Source organism: Coregonus clupeaformis, unplaced genomic scaffold (assembly GCF_020615455.1).
Source record: "Coregonus clupeaformis isolate EN_2021a unplaced genomic scaffold, ASM2061545v1 scaf2201, whole genome shotgun sequence".
Taxonomy (NCBI): Eukaryota; Metazoa; Chordata; class Actinopteri; order Salmoniformes; family Salmonidae; genus Coregonus; species Coregonus clupeaformis.
The window spans coordinates 37661-62913 of NW_025535655.1; the positions used below are offsets into that span (position 1 = coordinate 37661).

Here is a 25253-nt window from a genome sequence, read left to right on the forward strand (position 1 = left end):
GAGAGGAATGGGAGATTCGATATAGGCCGATAATAAAATAAAAACTTTTTCTGGGTCAAGGTTTGGCTTTTTCAAGAGAGGCTTTATTACTGCCACTTTTAGTGAGTTTGGTACACATCCAGTGGATAGGGAGCCATTTATTATGTTCAACATAGGAGGGCCAAGCACAGGAAGTAGCTCTTTTAGTAATTTAGTTGGAATAGGGTCCAGCATGCCTACAGATTACCTACATTTATACAACGGGTGGGTCTAATCCTGAATGACGTTAAAAAGCCTATTTACTATGTTCCATCTGACTGCGCAATCCACTGCCTCATCAGCCCAGCCAGGCAATTTATGAACTTGATCTCCACTATAAAAAGTACCTAGACATTATCTCACATACAGTGGGGGGAAACAGTATTTAGTCAGCCACCAATTGTGCAAGTTCTCCAACTTAAAAAGATCAGAGAGGCCTGTAATTTTCATCATAGGTACACGTCAACTATGACAGACAAAATGAGATTATTTTTTCCAGAAAATCACATTGTAGGATTTTTAAGGAATTTATTTGCAAATTATGGTGGAAAATAAGTATTTGGTCAATAACAAAAGTTTCTCAATACTTTGTTATATACCCTTTGTTGGCAATGACACAGGTCAAACATTTTCTGTAAGTCTTCACAAGGTTTTCACACACTGTTGCTGGTATTTTGGCCCATTCCTCCATGCAGATCTCCTCTAGAGCAGTGATGTTTTGGGGCTGTCGCTGGGCAACACGGACTTTCAACTCCCTCCAAATATTTTCTATGGGGTTGAGATCTGGTGACTGGCTAGGCCACTCCAGGACCTTGAAATGCTTCTTACGAAGCCACTCCTTCGTTGCCCGGGCGGTGTGTTTGGGATCATTGTCATGCTGAAAGACCCAGCCATGTTTCATCTTCAATGCCCTTGCTGATGGAAGGAGGTTTTCACTCAAAATCTCACGATACATGGACCCCATTCATTCTTTCCTTTACACGGATCAGTCGTCCTGGTCCCTTTGCAGAAAAACAGCCCCAAATCATGATGTTTCCACCCCCATGCTTCACAGTAGGTATGGTGTTCTTTGGATGCAACTCAGCATTCTTTGTCCTCCAAACACGACGAGTTGAGTTTTTACCAAAAAGTTCTATTTTGGTTTCATCTGACCATATGACATTCTCCCAATCCTCTTCTGGATCATGCAAATGCACTCTAGCAAACTTCAGACGGGCCTGGACATGTACTGGCTTAAGCAGGGGGGACACGTCTGGCACTGCAGGATTTGAGTCCCTGGCGGCGTAGTGTGTTACTGATGGTAGGCTTTGTTACTTTGGTCCCAGCTCTCTGCAGGTCATTCACTAGGTCCCCCCGTGTGGTTCTGGGATTTTTGCTCACCGTTCTTGTGATAATTTTGACCCCACGGGGTGAGATCTTGCGTGGAGCCCCAGATCGAGGGAGATTATCAGTGGTCTTGTATGTCTTCCATTTCCTAATAATTGCTCCCACAGTTGATTTCTTCAAACCAAGCTGCTTACCTATTGCAGAATCAGTCTTCCCAGTCTGGTGCAGGTCTACAAATTTGTTTCTGGTGTCCTTTGACAGCTCTTTGGTCTTGGCCATAGTGGAGTTTGGAGTGTGACTGTTTGAGGTTGTGGACAGGTGTCTTTTATACTGATAACAAGTTCAAACAGGTGCCATTAATACAGGTAACGAGTGGAGGACAGAGGAGCCTCTTAAAGAAGAAGTTACAGTTCTGTGAGAGCCAGAAATCTTGCTTGTTTGTAGGCGACCAAATACATATTTTCCACCATAATTTGCAAATAAATTCATAAAAAATCCTACAATGTGATTTTCTGGATTTCTTTTCTCAATTTGTCTGTCATAGTTGACGTGTACCTATGATGAAGATTACAGGCCTCTCTCATCTTTTTAAGTGGGAGAACTTGCACAATTGATGGCTGACTAAATACTTTTTTCCCCCACTCTTTTACACTAACATTTAGTTTTCAACAGCGGAGATTTTAATAAACCTTGCTGTCTGTCTCGCCGACATTTGCAACATTGTTTCAATATTCAAATTCGATCTCCAGCTGTCACACAGTAATGAAAGTGTCGGGAGTCAGGATGAGACAGCCTAGTTATAATGGTTAAATAAAAGAAATAAAAGACAGGCAGGCAGCTTTTTTCAGCCAGTCAAAATCATGAATCAGCATCATGATTAAATAAAATCAAACTTTATTTGTCACGTGCCGAATACAACAGGTGTAGACCTTACCGTGAAATGTCAATGTAAATAGTCCGGATGGCCATTTGATTAATTGTTCAGCAGTCTTATGGCTTTGGGGTAGAAGCTGTTAAGGAGCCTTTTGGTCCTAGACTTGGCGCTCAGGTACCGCTTACCGTGTGGTAGCAGAGAGAACAGTCTATGACTTGGGTGACTGGAGTCTGACAATTTTTTGGCCCTTTCCTCTGACATCGCTTAGTATATAGGTCCTGGATGGCAGGAAGCTTGGCACCAGTGATGTACTGGGCTGTACGCACTACCCTCTGTAGCGCCTTACGGTCAGATGCCAAGCAGTTTCCATACCAGGCGGTTATGCAACCGGTCAGGATGCTCTCGATGGTGCAGCTGTAGAACCTTTTGAGAAACTGGGGACCCATGCCAAATCTTTTCAGTCTCCTGAGGGGGAAAAGGTGTTGTCGTGCCCTCTTCACGACTGTCTCGGTGTGTTTGGACCATGATAGTTTGTTGGTGATGTGGACATCAAGGAACTTGAAATCTCTACCCGCTCCACTACAGCCCCGTCGATGTTAATGGGGGCCTGTTCAGCCCGCCTTTTCCTGTAGTCCACGATCAGCTCATTTGTCTTGCGTACAATGAGGGAGAGGTTGTTGTCCTGGCACCACACTGCCACGTCTCTGACCTCCTCCCAATAGGCTGTCTCATCGTTGTCGGTGATCAGGCCTACCACTGTTGTGTCATCAGCAAACATAATGATGGTGTTAGAGTCGTGTTTGGCCACGCAGTCGTGGGTGAACAGGGAGTAAAGGAGGGGACTAAGCACGCACCCCTGAGGGGCCCCAGTGTTTAGGATCAGCTTGGCAGACGTGTTGTTGCCTACCCTTACCACCTGGGGGCGGCCCGTCAGGAAGTCCAGGATCCAGTTGCAGAGGGAGGTGTTCAGTCCCAGGGTCCTTAGCTTAGTGATGAGCTTTGTGGGCACTATGGTGTTGAATGCTGAGCTGTAGTCAATGAACAGCATTCTCACATAGGTGTTCCTTTTGTCCAGGTGGGAAAGGGTAGTGTGGAGTGCGATTGAGATTGCGTCATCTGTGGATCTGTTGGGGCGATATGTGAATTGGAGTGGGTCTAGGGTATCCGGGATGATGCTGTTGATGTGAGACATGACCAGCCATTCAAAGAACTTCATGGCTACCGACGTGAGTGCTACGGGGCGGTAATCATTTAGGCAGGTTACCTTAGCTTCCTTGGCCACAGGGACTATGGTGGTCTGCTTGAAACATGTAGGTATTACAGACTTGGTCACGGAGAGGTTGAAAATGTCAGTGAAGACACTTGCTAGTTGGTCCGCGCATGCTTTGAGTACACGTCCTGGTAATCCGTCTGGCCCCGCGGTCTTGCTCACATCGACTACCGAGAGCGTTATCACACAGTCGTCCGGAACAGCTGGTGCTCTCATGCATGCTTCAGTGTGGCTTGCCTCGAAGCGAGCATTAAATGGCATTAAGCTCGTCTGGTAGGCTCGCGTCACTGGGCAGCTCGCGGCTGGGTTTCCCTTTATGGATTATGGATATATACAAAGAAATATCAATAGAAAACAGGTCAAATGAAATGAAATGCAGCTAGTTTGCTGTCTTTCCAGCTTCAGTTTGAAGTAATTGTGTTAGCTGTGCTGTTGGCTAGCTCCTCTGAACAACAGTGTCCTGACGAGAGAGCACATTTTCTATGCCAGGCGAAATCAAGCATCATTAGCTCATTGTTATGGGTGTATCCAAATAAATGTCACTAGAAAACAGCTTAAACAAACGCAAATGCAGCTACTTTGCTGTTATTCTGGCTACACTGTTTGACGTGATTGTAAATTAGCCGTAGTTGGCTAGCTAGCAAGCAAGGGATAAGAACGTTGCCTGCCAGTGTGGCAACCCAACCATTTACATTTAGCAGACACTCTTATCCAGAGCGACTTACAGGAGCAATTAGGGTTAAGTGCCTTGCTCAAGGGCACATCGACAGATTTTTCACCTAGTCGGCTCGGGGATTAGAAGCAGCGACCTTTCGATTACTGGCACAACGCTCTTAACCACTAAGCTACCTGCCGCCAGGTAGGTACCGATTGAACAAACGACCAGCCGGATTGGGTAGCAACCCTAGATTTGTGTCGGGACAATATCTTGTGGAATGATTAAATAGTATGAAAATATGTAAATCATTATTTGAATATGTTGGTAACCCGTTGTATAAAAGTGATAATGCCCTCGAAGCCGGTGTTTGGAGGATATATTGGCACGGTTTGCCAGCCTTCGACTTCGTCTCGGGCCTAACAACACCCGTGCCAATATATCTTCCAAACACCGGCTTCTCGGGCATTATCACAAATAGTACCGTAGTCGAGCATCTGACCAAATCGAGCATCTAACCACATTACACAAGATTTTAGTTCTGGGTTAACCAAGGTTATCTTCTCAATGAATGGTAAGTCACAAGTTGAATATTTTAAAGAAGATTAACCTGTATTGCAAGGACTTTTCAGAAAAGGCAACATCATCCCATTAAACAAAAGGGGTGTACCGGGCTCCCTGTCAGGGTTGATGACATCAGCAGAGCACAGCTTACCTTGAGGTGAGAGAACCACAGCAGGTTCTCATGTATGGAGTAAACACACCAGGCATGAGCCAGACCAGTAAGCACAGCCAATACCAACCCTGCTGGTATGACAACAGACTGCCAAGGCCACAGAGGTGGAATGCTCAGACGGTACCAATTCTGGGAATCTCTCCCAGAGTCTTCACTTTCACTGACCCTTAAACCCCCTCTTGCTCCACCGCAACTTTCAGCAGACACATCATCCTGAGAGATGCCCCAGTAACTCTCCAGCTTGCTCAGTCCTCTCTTGCGTATTTCCATGTCTGGATGCAGGGTTACTCATGCACGTCTTGCCTCTAACATCCAGTAGTCACCCACTGATGAGAAAGTACCCAGTTTGAGTCATAATAACAATCTCTCCATGTGACCAAGGCTTACTCCCAAGCTCACTCCTCTCATGGTCCAGCAAACAGTCTGAGAAAAACAGGCCTCTCTCTCACTGTGTTTGTTTTCCCAGTCGCTCTGTTTAACTGCCCAATCTCTGTCTAATAACCAGTTGATAAAAAAAAGAAAAGAACGCAATCACATTAGTTTTACAAGGCCATTAAAAAGCCATTAAAAAGCAAAACAATCTGCAGCCAACACGTCAGAGGGACCAGCTCGGTCCGTGATCTGGAAGACAACTGAAATTGCCGGATAGGGAAGGCGAATCAGCTCACAACCACAACTGGTGACCTCTCGGCACATCTAGAAAAAAAAGAGAGAAAGAAAAAAGCCGTAGAAAGAAAGCCTAGAACATCATTTGGAAAATGTTGAGACCGTTTGTCAGACCGCTTATATATTTCTAAAAGTGGAGTGAGAGAGAAGTGGTCTGAAATAAGCTATAGCTCCGGTAGGTGCTATAACTGTCATGGACATTACTTTACACGTGATGAATTTAGTAGGCCCGGATACAGCTGCCTCCTTGTGAACAGCGATGTCCCATAGGAAATAACTAAAAGACATGCCTGCCTTTCAGAAACGCTACCGTAACATTCAGTCAACGCTGAGCCAAAACTGACCGAACATGTGGACGGTGCTTAAAAACATATGGATTCATTAAAGTCGGTCTCATTCAAAATGAGCAAACATGGCCGGCGTTCTCCCATGCAGCCTTCTGAAGTCACAATAGATTAACTGCAACAACCAATCACCACTGACTCCAAGAAAATGAAATTAATATTCAGCATGTTTTACTGCACTTAGTCCCCACTAAACCCTGATTCAGTCGAGGCATTGTTCCTGAGGAAAGCTGATGAAACATAAGGAGAGGAAAAACGTGGATCATGTCTTAGTGCTGAGAGCATTGCTTATCCCAGTCATGGTCATCTCTACCCGAGGTCAGAACAAAGCATGAATCATATAAGGTAGTACCAGTAGTCATAGGATACCACAGTCGTCTAGGCTGTTCAGTGTTGTTGCTTTTTCCACAGTGTGGATTTAATATATCTTGGAAAGCCAAGACTAGAATAGCATTAACAGGCATCAGGCTTCTCTCACACACAGACACACACACACTTTTCTGGGAAACTGAAGGGCTCACAATGTGCAGTGATGTCATTCTCTTGAACACTGTGTTAAATAAACACATGGTGTTTGAATACAGGGGAGTCCCTGCTGCCAGCTCTGTAAAGTGACCCATATTCATTATAAATGAGAACATCTGTCTACCTACTCTACGTTCACAGAGAGACAGAGGCAGAGAAGGGGGAAACAACACAAAGACAAAGAAACAATAGAATCAAATATGTGCATCCATGCAGGTTAGCTCAATTAGGTGTGCGCTTTGATTTCCATGACACACTAGCAAATTATTCACAGCTTGGATGCGTGTGTGGGCTGAGTTGCGCTGTGCATTTGTGTGGGAGGTATACACCTGGACTCTCAAAGACAAAACACAGCACCGTGAGAAGAGAGCACTGTGAGGAAAACCTGTTGAGTACCACTGCTCCAGACAAAATCAACACCTGGGAATTATTGAGGAGGGAGGCCTGACAATAAGCTCAAAATGTGGTCCATTTAATGACGTCCCAGACCACGGGAAAGGCACTTCGCGTCAGATTGAACATTACATAATATTTTTGGGCAGAATCATATGTTCTTTTATACTGTTTTGGAAGGCTCCGGGTGGATGTGGTAACAACCATTGGCTTGAATTTCAGGACTTTGGTTATAAAGGTGTGAAAAACAATCCTATGTGAGAGACATGGGGAGACTGTTCCAGCTTGAGGTGTTTATGACATTAGGAAATCCAACAAAGGAAATAGATCATAACTCATGATATAAATTACACTTCATGAAGATCTTACCGTCTAAACCCAATTCATTATTGCCAACAACTTGACTATATGATTCCAACGTGAACTTGATGCGGGGTGGGGTGCAGGACAGTCAAGTAACAATGGTCATACAATGAGGCCATATTTGGGGTAATCTTTGGAGATTCTCACCTTAATGTTGGAAAACCACAGGTCATTTTCATGGAGAGTAGCCACATAGATGCAGCACAGCATGCCAAGACTAATTCCCACAATCCAACCTATGGCAACCCATAGCACTGTCCTCCATGTCCATACGCCTGAAGAGAGAATAGCATAACACAAAACAATATTAATGTCTCCATTGATAGCCTATACACCTTTCTCTAAACAAGGTTCTCGTATGTATGCATTATGAGGCAACTATAAGCATGTTACGTTGATCAATGTGACACCATGCCTAACAGGGGGTTAGGGATTACCGAGGAGGCAATGAGAGATACTGAGATAGGGTGCAAAAAATGTAGGGATTTCATTTCTCAAATTTGCTAAATACAAATTATGACAAGAGAAAATAAACCAAAGTGATTTAAAATAGACAAAATTGATAAATTAATTGAAATGAAAAACAGACTGTCCTAATGTCTCAATTTTTAAAAAGAACAAATCTAAGGTGCAGGAACAGAACGTACACCACCGGTCAAAAGTTTTAGAACACCCCCATTTTTCCAGTTTTAACCTGAAATGGTACAAAGGTAAGCGGTAAAATGCCAGATGTAAAAAATAAAAATAAAAAATGTGGCTATCAAAAACTGAATGATAATGTACATTTCAGAGTTATAAAAAAATGCCTTTTTCAGGGAACAAGTAATGGGTTAACAACTTACAGCTGTTCTGCAGCAATGGAAGTTAATTAAGCCTTGAAAGTTGACGCTAACAATTCCTACAGGTGTCCCAACTGTTGTTGATTACTTTCAAACCCTCTGTCTGTATAAAAGCAGTGTTGGAACAGACTGTGTTACTACACCCTCTTAAGCATTATCTGGACAGTATTGTACTGCAGGAAGTAGTATATTGCTATCATAATGGCGAGAAAAAGGCAAAAGAAAGCCAAGGTGTCAGTGAGTACAGCTTTCCTACACCCTCAAAAGGCACTTGGAAACTGGAGGAAACAACAGGAAGAGGTCTAGCAGACCCAAAGCCACAACAGAATGAGAAGACACGTTTCTGAGAGTCAACAGCTTGCGTGATAGGCGGCTCACAGGACAACGGCTTCAAGCACAGCTTAACACTGGTCGATGTAAGCAAGTCTCAGTTTCAACTGTGAAGAGAAGACTTGGAGCTGCAGGTTTGACAGGTGGAGTGGCAGTAAGAAAGCCATTGCTAAGATGTCAAAGTTGGTCAGGGGTTCATCCTACAGCAAGATAATGACCCAAAACACACCTCCAGGCTATGTCAGAACTACCTTAGAAGAAAAGAACAGGATGGTAGGCTTCAAATCATGGAATGGCCAGCACAGTCTCCAGACTTAAACCACATTGAGCTGGTTTGGGATGAACTGGGCTGAAGGGTGAAAGCAAAGCAACCTACAAGTGCAACACATTTATGGGAACTTCTGCAGTGTTGGGAAGAACTTTCCGAACAATTTTGGATTTCCATTGTAGAAAGAATACCACGAGTGTGTTTGGCTGTTATGTCTGCAAAAGGTGGCTGCTATGATGAGTCAAAAATGTAGATTACATTTTGTTAAACAAAATGATTACATTATTTTTTTGTCTCTAATTGTTTATTTGGTCTACGTTTTAATTTCATAGTACATTAAGACATTAACAACTGTGTGAATTTCAATAAAAACTGGAAAAATTCTAAAACTTTTGACCGTTAGTGTACATAAATCAACTGACAAGAAGGGTTTTGACAGAGAGAACATATGGGGAGTGGCCAGCTCCATTCTCTACCTGAAGGGAGGTTTGCAAACATTCATTTTAGATACACATCATCATGATATAAAGTGTGAATGTACTGATCAGATTTTAAATACATAAAGTTATTTTAGCATTAGCAGTACTTTGCTATTTTAACACTTCAAGTGAAAAGAGTTCCCCCGCGGTGAATAGAGGGATGGCATTTCCCAACGCATACCCAAGGTACTCAGTCTTGGAAAAGGCACATTTGGATGCGTTGATGGTGAGGCCGGCTGCCTGAATGTGCTGAAAGACCACCTTCAGATGCTTTTCCCAGGTGGAGCTGTGGATGACAACATCATTGAGGTAGGCAGAAGCAAAATCAGACAGACCGGATAGTACCTGATCGATGAGCTGCTGAAAGGTTGCAGGGGCTCTGTGACATCCAAATGGCATTTTCGTGAAATAGAACAGGACCCAGGTGTCCTGAATGCTGTCAGTTCTCTGGACCTGGAACTCAAGGGAACTTGCCAGTAGCTTTACACAAGTCAATGGTTGTCAGGAATTTGGTTGCCTTACCCAAGCATTCGATGAGGTCGTCATTGCGGGGGGGTTGGATAGAAGTCAAACTTGGACACTAAGTTTAAGTAGTGGAAGTCAACACAGAACCTGAGAGTGCCATCCTTCGGAACTGGAACCACAGGACTACACCACTTCAGGGATACAGTAGCTCATGCGTCTGGCAAGAGCATTTTCTTTCAGCACTATGTCGTACTCCACCATGTCTGTGTGCCGGGCACTTACTGGAAAATAACTGGATCACATAAGGCTCTCACCTGGGCTTGCTGAAGATGGAGCTGGAGGGGGTCTGACCAGGTAAGTATTGCTCTTCCAAATCCTCCTCATCCTCCACTGCCCTGATTATTAACACGTTTCCCATCTGTCTGCTTTTCAGGTCTCGTAAACCACTCCTTCCTGAGATTCACATGCAGGACACTGTGTGAGCGTGCCTCTCCAGATGTGGCTCTCATACGTGGTAGGCCCCAGTTTTTGGGTGACCTCAAAAGGCCTTGCCATTTGGCAAGCAAACTGCTGTTTTCTGTGGGGAGCATTACGAGCACCTTCTGACTGACTGGTCACTCCAGGTCTTTTGGCGTGGATGTGCTCATGGGCAAAAGTGCTCATCTTCTCCAACCTCTCTCATCTTCAAAACATAGGAAATTACATTTTGGGGCTCTACTCTCACCTGCTCGTTTCCTCCCCAGGTTTCTTTCAGCAGAGTCAAGGGTCATCGTACATCATAGCTATAGAGCAACTCAAAGGGGAGAAGCCAGTAGAGGCCTGTCTTAATATGTAAAGAAAAGGTAGGGGATCCACTGATCCCAGTCTGAGCCTGTCTCATTGACAAACATACGGAGCATCTGTTTCAAGCTCTGGTTAAACCTCTCAGTCGGACCGTCAGTCTGTGGATGATACTGAGTCGTTCATAGGCCCTTGATCCCCAGTAGTTGGTACACTTGCTTCAGCAGTTTGGACATGAAGTTCGAGGCTTGGTCAGTTAAAACTTATTGGGGGAAACTTACCCTAGAGAATAGCTGAACTAGGCAGAAGGCTGCTGACCGGGCTGTGATGGTTCTCAGGGGGAAGACTTATGGGTACTTTGTAGCATAGTCATTGATGACAAGTATGAAACGGTGCCCAGACTTGCTCTTCTCCACTTGACCCACAATGTCCATTCCAATATGCTTAAATGCTACATCAATGACAGGTAAGGGATGCAAGAGTACTTTGGTTGGGCCTCTGGCTGAGGTCTGTTGGAACCTCCTGCAGAAATCTGCATCTGAGTGGTCCCCCATATTATTTAGAATTTTACAGTAAGGGATAATCAGTTCAAAAGTAGCTGGTATCATGAATGCATTAATGTTCGAATGGTCGTCAATCATCATTAAGTAGGCCATACCTGTACCCGGATTATCGAACGCACAGATTGATACAAGGCAATGTGCAACGAGCAGGTCAAGTCAGAACCATGGAGACATAATTAGACCAAATGGTCTGGTGCAGCCATCTAAAGTTACAGTGACTTTATATTCACACAGCTTCTAAATGACATATACAGTTGAAGTCGGAAGTTTACATACACTTAGGTTGGAGTCATTAAAACTCGTTTTTCAACCACTCCACACATTTCTTGTTAACAAACTATAGTTTTGGCAAGTCGGTTAGGACATCTACTTTGTGCATGACAAGTAATTTTTCCAACAATTGTTTACAGAGAGATTATTTTACTTATAATTCACTGTATCACAATTCCAATGGGTCAGAAGTTTACATACACTAAGTTGACTGTGCCTTTAAACAGCTTGGAAAATTCCAGAAAATGATGTCATGGCTTTAGAAGCTTCTGATAGGCTAATTGACATCATTTGAGTCAATTGGAGGTGTACCTGTGGATGTATTTCATGGCCTACCTTCAAACTCAGTGACTCTTTGATTGACATCATGGGAAAATCAAAAGAAATCAGCCAAGACCTCAGATAAAAAATTGTAGACCTCCACAAGTCTGGTTCATCATTTGGAGCAATTTCCAAATGCCTGAAGGTACCACGTTCATCTGTACAAACAATAGTACGCAAGTATAAACATCATGGGACCACGCAGCCGCCATACCACTCAAGAAGGAGATGCGGTCTGTCTCCTAGAGATGAACGTACTTTGGTGCGAAAAGTGCAAATCAATCCCAGAACAACAGCAAAGGACCTTGTGAAGATGCTGGAGGAAACAGGTACAAAAGTATCTATATCCACAGTAAAACGAGTCCTATATCGACATAACCTGAAAGGCCGCTCAGCAAGGAAGAAGCCACTGCTCCAAAACCTCCATAAAAAAGCCAGTCTACGGTTTGCAACTGCACATCGGGACGAAGATCGTACTTTTTGGAGAAATGTCCTCTGGTCTGATTAAACAAAAATAGAACTGTTTGGCCATAATGACCATCGTTATGTTCGGAGGAAAAAGGGGGATGCTTGCAAGCCGAAGAACATCATCCCAACCGTGAAGCACAGGGGTGGCAGCATCAATGCTGTGGGGGTGCTTTGCTGCAGGAGGGACTGGTGCACTTCACAAAATAGATGGTATCATGAGGAAGGAAAATTATGTGGATATATTGAAGCAACATCTCAAGACATCAGTCAGGAAGTTAAAGCTTGGTCACAAATGGGTCTTCCAAATGGCCAATGACCCCAAGCATACTTCCAAAGTTGTGGCAAAATGGTTTAAGGACAACAAAGTCAACGTATTGGAGTGGCCATCACAAAGCCCTGACCTCAATCCTATAGAAAATGTGTGGGCAGAACTGAAAAAGCGTGTGCGAGCAAGGAGGCCTACAAACATGTCTCAGTTACACCAGCTCTGTCAGGAGGAATGGGCCAAAATTCACCCAACTTATTGTGGGAAGCTTGTGGAAGGCTACCCGAAATGGTTGACCCAAGTTAAATAATTTAAAGGCAATGCTACCAAATACTAATTGAGTGTATGTAAACTTCTGACCCACTGGGAATGTGATGAAATAAATAAAAGCTGAAATAAATCATTTATTTATCTATTATTCTGACATTTCACATTCTTAAAATAAAGTGGTGAATTTTTACTAGGATTAAATGTCAGGAATTGTGAAAACCTGAGTTTAAATGTATTTGGCTAAGGTGTGTGTAAACTTCAGACATCAACTGTACATAAGGTTTACATACCAGATTTCATGGCCCCATGTCCATCAGTTCAGTTCTTATAGCCCTGGTGTCATATGGTGCCATCTATAGGTGTAGCGTGGCTGACTTTGAATGCAGCAACTAATCATTCTCAAATTCATTAGAGGCCAATTCATTGAGTATATATACCAAAGCTGGAGCCAATCTGACTCATGGTTCAGGAGAAGATTCTTTATAATTATCATACAGTATGTGCTAAAGTGCATCTATAGGTACAGTGCATCCATATTTGAATGCAGCAACTATTTCTGCTCAATACCATTAAAGACTGATGTAATGAGTCTAAATACAAAATCTGGAGTGAATCTGACATTAGGTTCATGAAGAGAAAATTATTGCAGATGATTGAGCATTAGCATTACATATGCATATAATTAGTTGTTAATAGTTTACCGTAAAACTTCAATTCAAATCAAATCACGTTTTATTTGTCACATGCGCCGAAAACAACAGGTGTAGACCTTGCAGTGAAATGCTTACTAACAAGCCGTTAACCAACAATGCAGTTTTAAGAAAGAATACGAGAAAAATAAAATAATGCGAAATAAAATAATGCGAAATAAAAGTTACAAATAATTAAGGAGCAGCAGTAAAAATAACAATAGCGAGGCTATATACATGGGGTACCGGTACCGAGTAAATGTGCGGGGGCATCGGTTAGTCGAGGTAATATGTACATGTAGGTAGAGTTATTAAAGTGACTATGCAAATTGGAGTGGGTCTAGGAATTCTGGGATAATGGTGTTGATGTGAGCCATGACCAGCCTTTCAAAGCACTTCATGGCTATAGACGTGAGTGCTACGGGTCGGTAGTCATTTAGGCAGGTTACCTTAGTGTTCTTGGGCACAGGGACTATGGTGGTCTGCTTGAAACATGTTGGTATTACAGACTCAGACAGGGAGAGGTTGAAAATGTCAGTGAAGACACTTGCCAGTTGGTCAGCGCATGCTCGGAGTACACGTACTGATAATCCGTCTGGCCCTGCGGCCTTGTGAATGTTGACCTGTTTAAAAAGGTCTTACTCACAGTCGTCCGGAACAGCTGATGCTCTCATGCAGGTTGCAGTGTTACTTGCCTCGAAGCGAGCATAGAAGTAATTTAACTCGTCTGGTAGGCTTGTTTCACTGGGCAGCAGTGCTTCCCTTTGTAGTCTGTAATAGTTTGCAAGCCATGCCACATCCGACGAACGTCAGAGCCGGTGTAGTACGATTCGATCTTAGTCCTGTATTGACGCTTTGCCTGTTTGATGGTTCGTCTGAGGGCATTGCGGGATTTCTTATAAGCTTTCGGGTTAGCATCCCGCTTCTTGAAAGCGGCAGCTCTACCATTTAGCTCAGTGCGGATTTTGCCTGTAATCCATGGCTTCTGGTTGGGGTATGTACATACAGTCACTGTGGGGACGACGTCATCGATGCACTTATTGATGAAGCCAGTGACTGATGTGGTGTACTCCTCAATGCCATCGGAAGAATCCCGGAACATATTCCAGTCTGTGCTAGCAAAACAGTCCTGTAGCTTAGCATCTGCTTCATCTGACCACTTTTTTATTGACCGAGTCACTGGTGCTTCCTGCTTTAGTTTTTGCTTGTAAGCAGGAGGATAGAATTATGGTCAGATTTGCCAAATGGAGGGCGAGGGAGAGCTTTGTACGCGTCTCTGTGTGTGGAGTAAAAGTGGTCTAGAGTTTTTTTTCCCCTCTGGTTGCACATTTAACATGCTGGTAGAAATTAGGTCAAACAGATTTAAGTTTCCCTGCATTAAAGTCCCCAGCCACTAGGAGCGCCGACTCTGGATTAGCGTTTTCCTGTTTGCTTATGGCTGTATACAGTTCATTGAGTGCGGTCTTAGTGCCAGCATCAGTTTGTGGTGGTAAATAGACAGCTACGAAGAATATAGATGAAAACTCTCTTGGTAGATAGTGTGGTCTATAGCTTAAAATGAGATACTCTACCTCAGGCGAGCAAAACCTAGAGACTTCCTTAGATATCGTGCACCAGCTGTTGTTTACAAATATACATAGACCGCCACCCCTTGTCTTACCAGAGGCAGCTGTTCTATCCTGCCGATACAGTGCATAACCCGCCAGCTGTATGTTATTCATGTCTTCGTTCAGCCACGACTCGGTGAAACATAAGATATTACAGTTTGTAGGATTTTCATGCCTGTAGTTCGTCCACTTTATTATCAAGCGATTGTAAGTTGGCCAATATTATCGATGGCAAAGGCAGATTAGCCACTCGTCGCCGGCTCCTTACCAAGCACCCCGATCTCCTTCTGCGATATCTCCTTTTCTTTCTACTGCGAATGACGGGGATGAGGGCCCTGTCGGATGTCTGGAGCAAATCCCTCTGGTCCGACTCATTAAATAAATATTATTTGTCCAGTTCAAGGTGAGTAATCGCTGTTCTGATGTCCAGAAGCTCTTTTCGGTCATAAGAGACGGTAGCAGCAACATTAAGTACAAAATAAGTCTAAAAACAATGCGAAAAAACACACAAAATAGCATGGTTGGTTAAGAGTCCATATAACGGCAGCCATCCCCTCCGGCGCCATCTTCAAACTGATTAAATGCAGAGTCTCAAATAGCCACCTGTCCCTTTTAATAGCCGGGCAACGGCACACATTTCAACAAATAAACGGCAGGTCTAAATTAACTGTTTACGAGGTTACCATGATTGAGTAATTACATTAAGTAATTCAGTAATGACTCGAAACAATTATGGCAGTCATCCATTTTTATCGTCAATAAGAAACTTCTAGCCATTGGCTGCTAACGGCTGAGAACTGCTAGTTAACTGGCAAGCACAAAAACAGTCAACAACTTCGGGAGTACAGACCCCTAGAAATCAGCCAATCGCCCAGGCGAAAGTAAGAACTGCCAAAAACTGGTCGAAAGAACAGACAACTCTTGGTCGACTAAGATTTTTCTTTTGTCAGGGACAACCTTAAAATCAACATGGGCCAGCATGTTGGTGACGTAACAATGCAATATGTTTTTATTGATAGCATTCGGGATGATGTGTATCCAAGTCTTGTGTCAACAAATTGCATATCTGCTTACACTGGACATCTTCATAGGTTTTGAAAACTATCAGAAATAAACAGCACAACGCGGAAGCATGAATTATCACTTAGCAATGGCTATGGAGGAGAAAGAGGTGCTCTCGGAATGTTCAACTGCATTGGCCTAACTCTCTCTATATACAGTATAGTTCTGGTTCAACCTAATAATCTAATTAAGCATTCAGGCCCGAGGGGGTGTGGTATATGGTCAATATTCCACGGCTAAGGGCTGTTCTTAAGCACGACACAACGCGGAGAGGCTGGATACAGCCCTTAGCCGTGGTATTTTGGCCATATACCACAAACTTCTGAGGTGCCTTATTGCTATTATAAACTGGTTAACAATGTAATTAGAACAGTAAAAATTAATGTTTTGTTTGATATACCATGGCTGTCAACCAATCAGTATTCAAGGCTCGACCACCCAGTTTATAATACAGAATAGACTACTTTTGCTTTCAGATTACATTTAAAGCAGCAATCAGCAGTAGAAACAATAACAAAGTGACCTCCAACAAAGCTCAATTTAACCACTCTCAAAGTTATGGATGCAAGGACTGACCATCCATGATATAGACATTAAAGTTAACCATGTTGAGGTTATATAGTGTTTGTTTACATTTACTGTATAAAAATATTGGGAGTAAAAAAAACATTTTGGGTTCTGATGGGGTACGGCAGTTGAACTAAACTCATTGGGCATTTAAAGTTATATTCTTTAAGAATCAATGGGTACATACAGTGAGGGAAAAAAGTATTTGATCCCCTGCTGATTTTGTACGTTTGCCCACTGACAAAGAAATTATCAGTCTATAATTTTAATGGTAGGTTTATTTGAACAGTGAGAGACAGAATAACAACAAAAAAATCCAGAAAAACACATGTCAAAAATGTTATAAATTGATTTGCATTTTAATGAGGGAAATAAGTATTTGACCCCCTCTCAATCCGAAAGATTTCTGGCTCCCAGATGTCTTTTATACAGGTAACAAGCTGAGATTAGGAGCACACTCTTAAAGGGAGTGCTCCTAATCTCAGCTTGTTACCTGTATAAAAGACACCTGTCCACAGAAGCAATCAATCAATCAGATTCCAAACTCTCCACCATGGCCAAGACCAAAGAGCTCTCCAAGGATGTCAGGGACAAGATTGTAGACCTACACAAGGCTGGAATGGGCTACAAGACCATCGCCAAGCAGCTTGGTGAGAAGGTGACAACAGTTGGTGCGATTATTCGCAAATGGAAGAAACACAAAAGAACTGTCAATCTCTCTCGGCCTGGGGCTCCATGCAAGATCTCACCTTGTGGAGTTGCAATGATCATGAGAACGGTGAGGAATCAGCCCAGAACTACACGGGAGGATCTTGTCAATGATCTCAAGGCAGCTGGGACCATAGTCACCAAGAAAACTATTGGTAACACACTACGCCGTGAAGGACTGAAATCCTGCAGCGCCCGCAAGGTTCCCCTGCTCAAGAAAGCACATATACAGGGCCGTCTGAAGTTTGCCAATGAACATCTGAATGATTCAGAGGAGAACTGGGTGAAAGTGTTGTGTCAGATGAGACCAAAATTGAGCTCTTTGGCATCAACTCAACTCGCCGTGTTTGGAGGAGGAGGAATGCTGCCTATGACCCCAAGAACACCATCCCCACCGTCAAACATGGAGGTGGAAACATTATGCTTTGGGTGTGTTTTTCTGCTAAGGGGACAGGACAACTTCACCGCATCAAAGGGACGATGGACGGGGCCATGTACCGTCAAATCTTGGGTGAGAACCTCCTTCCCTCAGCCAGGGCATTGAAAATGGGTCGTGGATGGGTATTCCAGCATGACAATGAACCAAAACACACGGCCAAGGCAACAAAGGAGTGGCTCAAGAAGAAGCACATTAAGGTCCTGGAGCGGCCTAGCCAGTCTCCAGACCTTAATCCCATAGAAAATCTGTGGAGGGAGCTGAAGGTTCGAGTTGCCAAACGTCAGCCTCAAAACCTTAATGACTTGGAGAAGATCTGCATAGAGGAGTGGAACAAAATCCCTCCTGAGATGTGTGCAAACCTGGTGGCCAACTACAAGAAACGTCTGACCTCTGTGATTGCCAACAAGGGTTTTGCCACCAAGTACTAAGTCATGTTTTGCAGAGGGGTCAAATACATATTTCCCTCATTTGTTAAAAGGCAAATCAATTTATAACATTTTTGACATGCGTTTTTCTGGATTTTTTTTGTTGTTATTCTGTCTCTCACTGTTCAAATTAACCTACCATAAAAATGATAGACTAATCATGTCTTTGTCAGTGGGCAAACGTACAAAATCAGCAGGGGATCAAATACTTTTTTCCCCTCACTGTATCATTCATAATTTATAAATAAAAAAATTGATGTATCAACTGCTGATTACACCATTAAAAAACAAGTTACAAGGAAAAACACTATAGTAAGCCTCCTCACCAAACAGATGTGTCGTGTCATGTGGTAAAAGGTCATTCATGCGCAATCATGGAATAGGCAATGTAAAATGTTCAATACATTTGGAAATGTCCAAAGAACAGGCAGAACCTAATCCAAAACTAAGGTCGATTTATTTTATTGAAAAGATGGATAACAGGAGATAAGACTGCCCCTGCACTTTCAAGTAGACCTCGGCTGTGGGGTAATGTTTCTCGTCACCATAGTCCCACATGTGGGTAGGATTCAACTTATTCTGCACCAGAGTCTGCATACTGCCAGTGTCTACCAGTGCCCTGACCGCCTGGCCATTGAGTGAAACAGCAATGTCCTGCAAAGGGGGATTCTCACCCTGCTCAATGACTTTGGGCCCTGGCACAACACACATGGGCTACTTTGGCATTGTTCCTGGGGCACAAGGGCTTAGTATGACCTTCCTGACCACACTGGTAACAAATTGTAACTATGTCTGGGGCCTAGAGGTAGGGCTTTGATTAAAATGGGTTAACCATGGTTGGTGTGGTCTTTGGGGTCTGGAAGTACAGTGTTTGTTGTATCCTGGGTTCTTTGGCTGTTTGCCACTTGGCAAAATTCCAGGGTTGGGCTCGGCATAGGGCGGCCACAAAGGTGTTGGCATGGGCTGCATATTCAGCAGCGGTTGCAGGGTCATGCTCCCTGATCCACGCATGCAGCTCCGGCTTCATGGTCTTGTTGGTGGGCTGCACACACTTTCCATAAAAATCCTTCAAAAGGACATAGAGCTCATTGGAGTGGAAAAAGCTGTTTGTAGGTCTCTGGGTCATCAGGGCCCAGAGGTCCGCCGGGGAGGGAGCCTGCAGCTCCTGGGAAGAGCCACCTAGTGCGTGGTCAGGGACAGGGGTCATCCTGGTCTCGACCTCCAGCTGCAGAAGCCTGAATTGGTGCTGTATTGCTTTCCACCTTTGCTCCATTCGTTCAGCCTCCCAATCCAGCCTGATGTCGCACATCTACTGCATTTCAAGGCCCCTCCTGAACAGGAGGGTCAACTCCTCCAATGAGGTCACACTTGGATTGTCTGGTATGGGCTCTCCTCCTTCAGCCCTACCTTTAAACACACCTTCCACATGGAGAGGTGGTGCCGGTCCTGATTTGTCTTTGTCCCTTTTCAGTCCCATGGTTTGGTTGTCTTGTTTTGTCAAAAACATAAAGAGATTAAAATAATCTAAATTAAACTACCGCTACTCACTGCCCTCTACTGGTCATCCCACCATATGTTAGGGATGACCAAGGGGGCAACGAGAGACACTGAGATAGGGTGCAAACAATGTATGGGTTTTATTTATCAAATTTGCAAATACAAATGAAGACAAACTGGATAAATTAATTGAAATTAAAAAACGGACTGTCCTAAAGTCTCAACTTAAAAATAAAAAAATAAACGGAGATCTAAGGTGCAGGAACAGAACGTACATAACTTAACTGACAAGAAAGTGGATTGACAGAGAGAATATATGGGGAGTGGCCAGTTCCATTCTCTACCTGAAGGGAGGTTCAGAAAACATTCATTTTAAATACACATCATCATGATATAAAGTTTAAATGTATTGATCAGATTTTAAATACATTGTTATTTTAGCATTAGCAGTACACATAATCAATGAATGAAAGGTACTTTGCTATTTTAACAAGTCAAGAGAAAAGAGTTCCCCCGCGGTGAATAGAGGGGTGGTATTTTCCAACGCCCCTCCGGAAACATACTTCAGTATCGGAATTCCACTCTGACCTCCTTTACCAGAACACAGCCGGCATCCATGCTGCGCAGACATGGTGCCGGTAACCACAGAGACAAGGCGGTAAACAACATTTAACATTTAAGTCATTTAGCAGACACTCTTATCCAGAGCGACTTACAAATTATATAGACATTATATAGAACTTTTACTGTTCGTTGATAATGATAATGGTTAAATTAAAGTTAGATGGAGTTAAATTATACCAGTGACTGTTACAATGTAAACTATGAAGCAAGTAAATAAAGTGATGTATGGTATAAAGAAACAAAAACAATGTGTCGCATCGTTATTTATATATTATGTGTATCGCCATGTGTATACGTAACTGGGGTCATTGTGCTGCTAACAGCTTAGCTTCCTCCACTGTCCGACTGCCCCATACTGGGCTCGAACAAGTGATCCTCTGCTTCGCAACACACGTGACTGTTCTCCTTGACAACATTCAAATGGGTTTCAACATTTCAAGCTAGCTGTAGAGTGAGCTTACGGTACATTCTTAACTCCGTTACACTCACCCCTTCTAAACTCGCTACACAGCGAGCTACCCCTGCCGTTGAGCTGAGCCCAACTGCCAATCCGGGTCACGGCACCACTGTAAATGGCGTCGGTGTGCTGCTAACAGCTTAGCTTCCTTCACTGTCCGACTGCCCCATACTGAGCTCGAACCAGTGAACCTCTTCTTCGCAACACACGTGACTGTCCTCCTTGACAACGTTCCAACGGGTTGAGCCACCCAAATACCAATTGGATGGCTCCATCCGCGACATTTCAAGCTAGCTGTGGAGTGAGCTCACGGTACGTTCTTAACTCCGTTACATATTGTGTAAAGTGAGTGTTAACGCGCATATATGATATCTGTAAGGCAGGGTTTCTGCTGTGCAGTCCGGTGCGGCCGTCACACAGGGATTGGTCCAATATGGTGATATGAATACTGAGCATGACACTAACCGTCTGAAGTCCTCTCTAGGTGCTCTGCTGAAGAGTTGAACCTCTGGTTCAGGACCTCTGGACCAGGCTCCTTACTTCCCTTGCTGCCCTTCCTCTGCCTAAGGGCAGTCATGGTGGCTCACTGAAAATGGAGGGGCAGCTATTAGTCTTCCACACAAGATAGGGACACACACACTGCCAAGTACCTCAACTCCTCCACGGAGTTGAGAGCAGACTAGAGTTTTCTTTTATGAATCTCCGACTCCGAGTCTCTACTCGCTTTGCACCGATACTTCAAAAATGTTAACTCTTAAACCCTTACCGTGTACCTATGTTTGTCCTCTGTTGTTGAATGCCTTTCGTTGTTTGCCGAAATCCATACATTTTAATAAAACGTTAATCAAATACAACCACAGACTGTTTCCTCATACAACCACAGACTGTTTCCTCATTGCTGTTGCTCTAATATAGCAACTCTGCGCGAATGCACATCTGCCAATTGAATCTCAACAAGGAAACAGTCTGTAGTTGTATTTGATTAACATTTTAATCAAATGTATGGATTTCAGCAAACAAAGGCAAGGAAACATAGGTACACAGTAAGTGTTTAAGAATGTACATTCACACACCCACACAGAGTAGAAAGTACATTTAAATGCCTTACATGCTAAGAGGGAACCACCCATTCACACACAATAAGAAAATGACCAGTTAAAAAAATCATAAAAGTATAACGCTGGGAGGCTGTATGTTGCTCCTTGCCTCCTTCAGTAGGCTATTGTCCAATGAGATTCTATCCTATATAGGCTATGGAATTGGAATCATAATGGACACCAGGAGTATAAAGCAATGCATCTTTTGTATTTATCATTTTATAGGTGCTATTGACTTAATTTGAACAGCAAACAGCAATGTTTACACCGTTACCCCATGGGACAGACTGCTCCTCAACATGTCCCCTGATGTCATCAAATAGTGACTGACGTCTATCTATCGAAAGTGTGTCGAGTCTCAATCATCCTATGCTACCGTTACAGTTTTGCAAAAAGAAAAACAACTAAACACAAACACATTTTTGTGGTAGCCGTGAAAAACCGCAAACAAACTACACAATTGTCTCTTGCTTTTCATTCATTCGCTTTTTTCATTCATTCACACAGGCCTGGGTTGCAGCGGCATTTCCTACTCACGCCGCTGCTAGAATGTCATGAAATATCAGATCGCATCACTCGCTAATCTCGGTCTCTTCGAATGGACAGCCTCGGCATCGGTTTCATGCTCGCTCGATAGTGAATGTCGCTTTTGATAGCAACAAAAAAGGATTTGATTACACTTGTTCATACATTTAAGCCTCACCCTCAACAGTGCTTGCGATCCCTTATCGGATGTCCAATGGTTTCTCCTCTCTCCCTCCCACGGACACTCGATACATGCGTAGTCTCTAGTTCAGTCGAACACAGGCTTGAAACAATGTAGCCAATTTTCAGACCCGGCGCCTTCTATGTCGCCTACAACGAGTAAAACATTGATTTGGTTAATATGCAGAGATGAAAAACGGCTACTTTTTTTATGTATAAATTAATACATAAATGAATATGAATAATTCGGGTCCTACAAAAATCGATACATAGAACACACAATAGCACAGCGCCACGTGGTAATCGAATTGCTTATTATTAACCTGAATGTCAACAACAATGAAAAAAGACAGCAACTCACATTTGTAAACAGTTAGGCTACATTCTGGCTGTAAGATGTATACAAAGTACCACCACCACTATCAGCTTCCGGGGAAGCTGCTAAAGACCCACACTGGGTCCTCGGGCATCGGACAACTTCATGCAACAGATTCTGCACACCGTCATCAATTTTAGATCAGAGACTGTGAGCCGTGTATGTCACTCATTCATTTATTGGTTGCAAATGGCAAGTTTTTCAGTTTGATATTGATATATTTTTTTGTATTGTGTATTGTTGGGTAGTTATTATTAAATAATGGACCAGTTTCTTATGAAAATAGTTCATTCAATTGCATGTCATCTTTATTATACTTAAAATGAATACATCACCATGGGTGAAAATGAATTCTCCATAAACCCCAGGACAGTGCATAGCCTATTCTTTGACCTGGTTGTTATTTTCATCTGAAAGTCCCCATTAGAATACATCTCGTACTTAAATTACCCAATAATCACTGCATCAATCTGAAAGAATGACAACTCCATAATTCATTGTGCCATATACATTTTTAAAGATCAAGTTCTGTCACTCCAAGATGGGGAGTAAACAGGTCCAAATTGAATCATTACATTGTATGGAGACCCCATTGAATTTATTTGTGATAACAGACACTGTAGAGGACAAGAGAGAAATCTCTGGGCATCCAGATGGAAAAAAATAGAAAGTGCAGCTGCTGACATGAAAGGGCTGAAGATTATCAAAGAGATTTAAGAAAATAAATTGGCAGGCCGCTTGTAGGCGCACAGGATTATGGGGGAAGAAAAGCGTAAATGTTTAATGGCTCTCCTTTTTTTCTTGGAAGGTGCTTGTTTGTCTTGGTTTATTTCTTGATAAGCACAAAGGAGAAGTAGGTTGCACACTCTCTCCCTCTCCTCTCAATTCCCCAACCCACTCATGCCATCTCTGGGAAGTTGGGTTCAAGAAGTAAGACGAGTGAGAGGCCTTGGCCTATTAAAATTAAGCCTCCATCTTTCCCGGAAGACCCTATTGGAATTCTTAAGCCATGGGATAGAAACTTCTCTGTGATTTCTTCTTTTTGCTTACTTGAACACAAAACAGGGTTTTTAGAGCTTGGCAATTTGGGATCTAAATGTTACACAATTGTAAAGGCCTAAGAGTCACTTGAATTGAGTGTGTGTCCAGAGTCCTTATTTTCTAGATTTTTTTTCAATTTTGTCTTGATCTCCACTTTCACGGGGCCCATTAAAGGTTTAGGTAAAAGCTTGATCTTGTGAACGAGTGAGTTGGTGAAATTATTTTTCTTAGCTGCTCTGAGAGGCAGTCAGGGTTTCATGTAAAATGAAGGGATTATAGAAGCAGACATTCTTATTCCCAATGAGGAGAATCCATCCCCTGCTTATCACTGCACTAGCAGTCCGGGGCTTACCGCACTTTAGAGGGGAGAAGTACAACCATATGAAAAGAAAGCTTCCCTATTGATTTCAATTCCAGATCAATTTGTTCTGCTCATATGCATTTTAATATTGGCTGGACACCCCCACACTGTATGTGAGCCCAGGTTTGAATTAGCCTAAATGTGAACTTGAAAAGAACACTGCTAGCATCTTGCAATAGTCAGCTTGCTTCTTCCCTTCAAAACTAGTGTTACCACTATGAGATGGGGACCACCCATGTTGCTGGATTTCCATATCTAACATGTAGTTTCTGTGGTAGAATTTAAAAAGACAATCTGCAGTAGAAACAATAACAATGCGGCACCCTGCCCGTTTTGGTAAAAAGCTGAGGGATGGGGCTGGAGAAATGTAACCACTCTCAAATTCATAGACAGAGCTATGGAGGCAAAGACTTACAATCCAATATATATAAAGTATAGTTTCAACCATGTTTTGAGGCAATGCAGTATTTGTTTACAATGACATTGTTTAAAAAACAATGGAGTAAAGCAAGCTTATATTTTGGGTTCTGATGGGGTATGATAGTTGAACTAAACTCATCAGGCATTTATAAGTTTCACTACATGATCAGAAGTATGTGGACACCTGCTCGTCGAACATCTCATAAAAAAATCATGGGCATTAATATGGAGTTGGTCCCCCTTTGCTTCTATAACAGCCTCCACTCTTCTCAGAAGGCTTTCCACTAGTTGTTGGAACATTGCTGCGGGGACATGCTTCCATTCAGCCACAAGAGCATTAGTGAGGTCGGGCACTGATGTTGGGCGATTAGGCCTGGCTCGCAGTCGGCGTTCCAATTCATCCCAAAGGTGTTCGATGGGGTTGAGGTCAGGGCTCTGTGCAGGCCAGTCAAGTTCTTCCACACCGATCTCGACAAACCATTTCTGTATGGACCTTGCTTTGTGCACGGGGGCATTGTCATGCTGAAACAGGAAAGGGCCTTCCCCAAACTGTTGCCACAAAGTTCAAAGCACAGAATCGTCTAGAATGTCATTGTAAGCTGTAGCTTTAAGATTTCCCTTCACTGGAACTAAGGGGCCATCCCGAACCATGAAAAACAGATGCAGACCATTATTCCTGCTCCACCAAAC

At 43.1% G+C, this 25253-nt stretch overlaps 1 protein-coding gene across 5 annotated transcripts in view; it reads right to left on the bottom strand.

Moving 5' to 3' along the window:
• Window positions 1-22827, bottom strand: part of dpy19l3 (dpy-19 like C-mannosyltransferase 3) — a 42528-nt gene extending 19701 nt beyond the window's left edge. Inside the window, exons 1-4 of one of the 5 annotated variants that reach the window (XM_045219258.1) lie at window positions 22727-22827; window positions 22364-22515; window positions 21029-21149; window positions 7318-7445 (exon numbers count right to left, since the gene is read on the bottom strand). In XM_045219258.1, coding sequence (XP_045075193.1) covers window positions 7318-7445; window positions 21029-21140 — 240 coding nt within the window. In that variant the 5' untranslated portion in view covers window positions 21141-21149; window positions 22364-22515; window positions 22727-22827. Of the gene's footprint in view, window positions 1-7317; window positions 7446-21028; window positions 21150-22197; window positions 22318-22350; window positions 22516-22726 lie in introns of those variants that run through there. The other 4 variants (XM_045219259.1, XM_045219261.1, XM_045219260.1 and 1 more) reach the window with 4 other exon arrangements.
• Between the last annotated feature and the right edge of the window lie 2426 nt (window positions 22828-25253).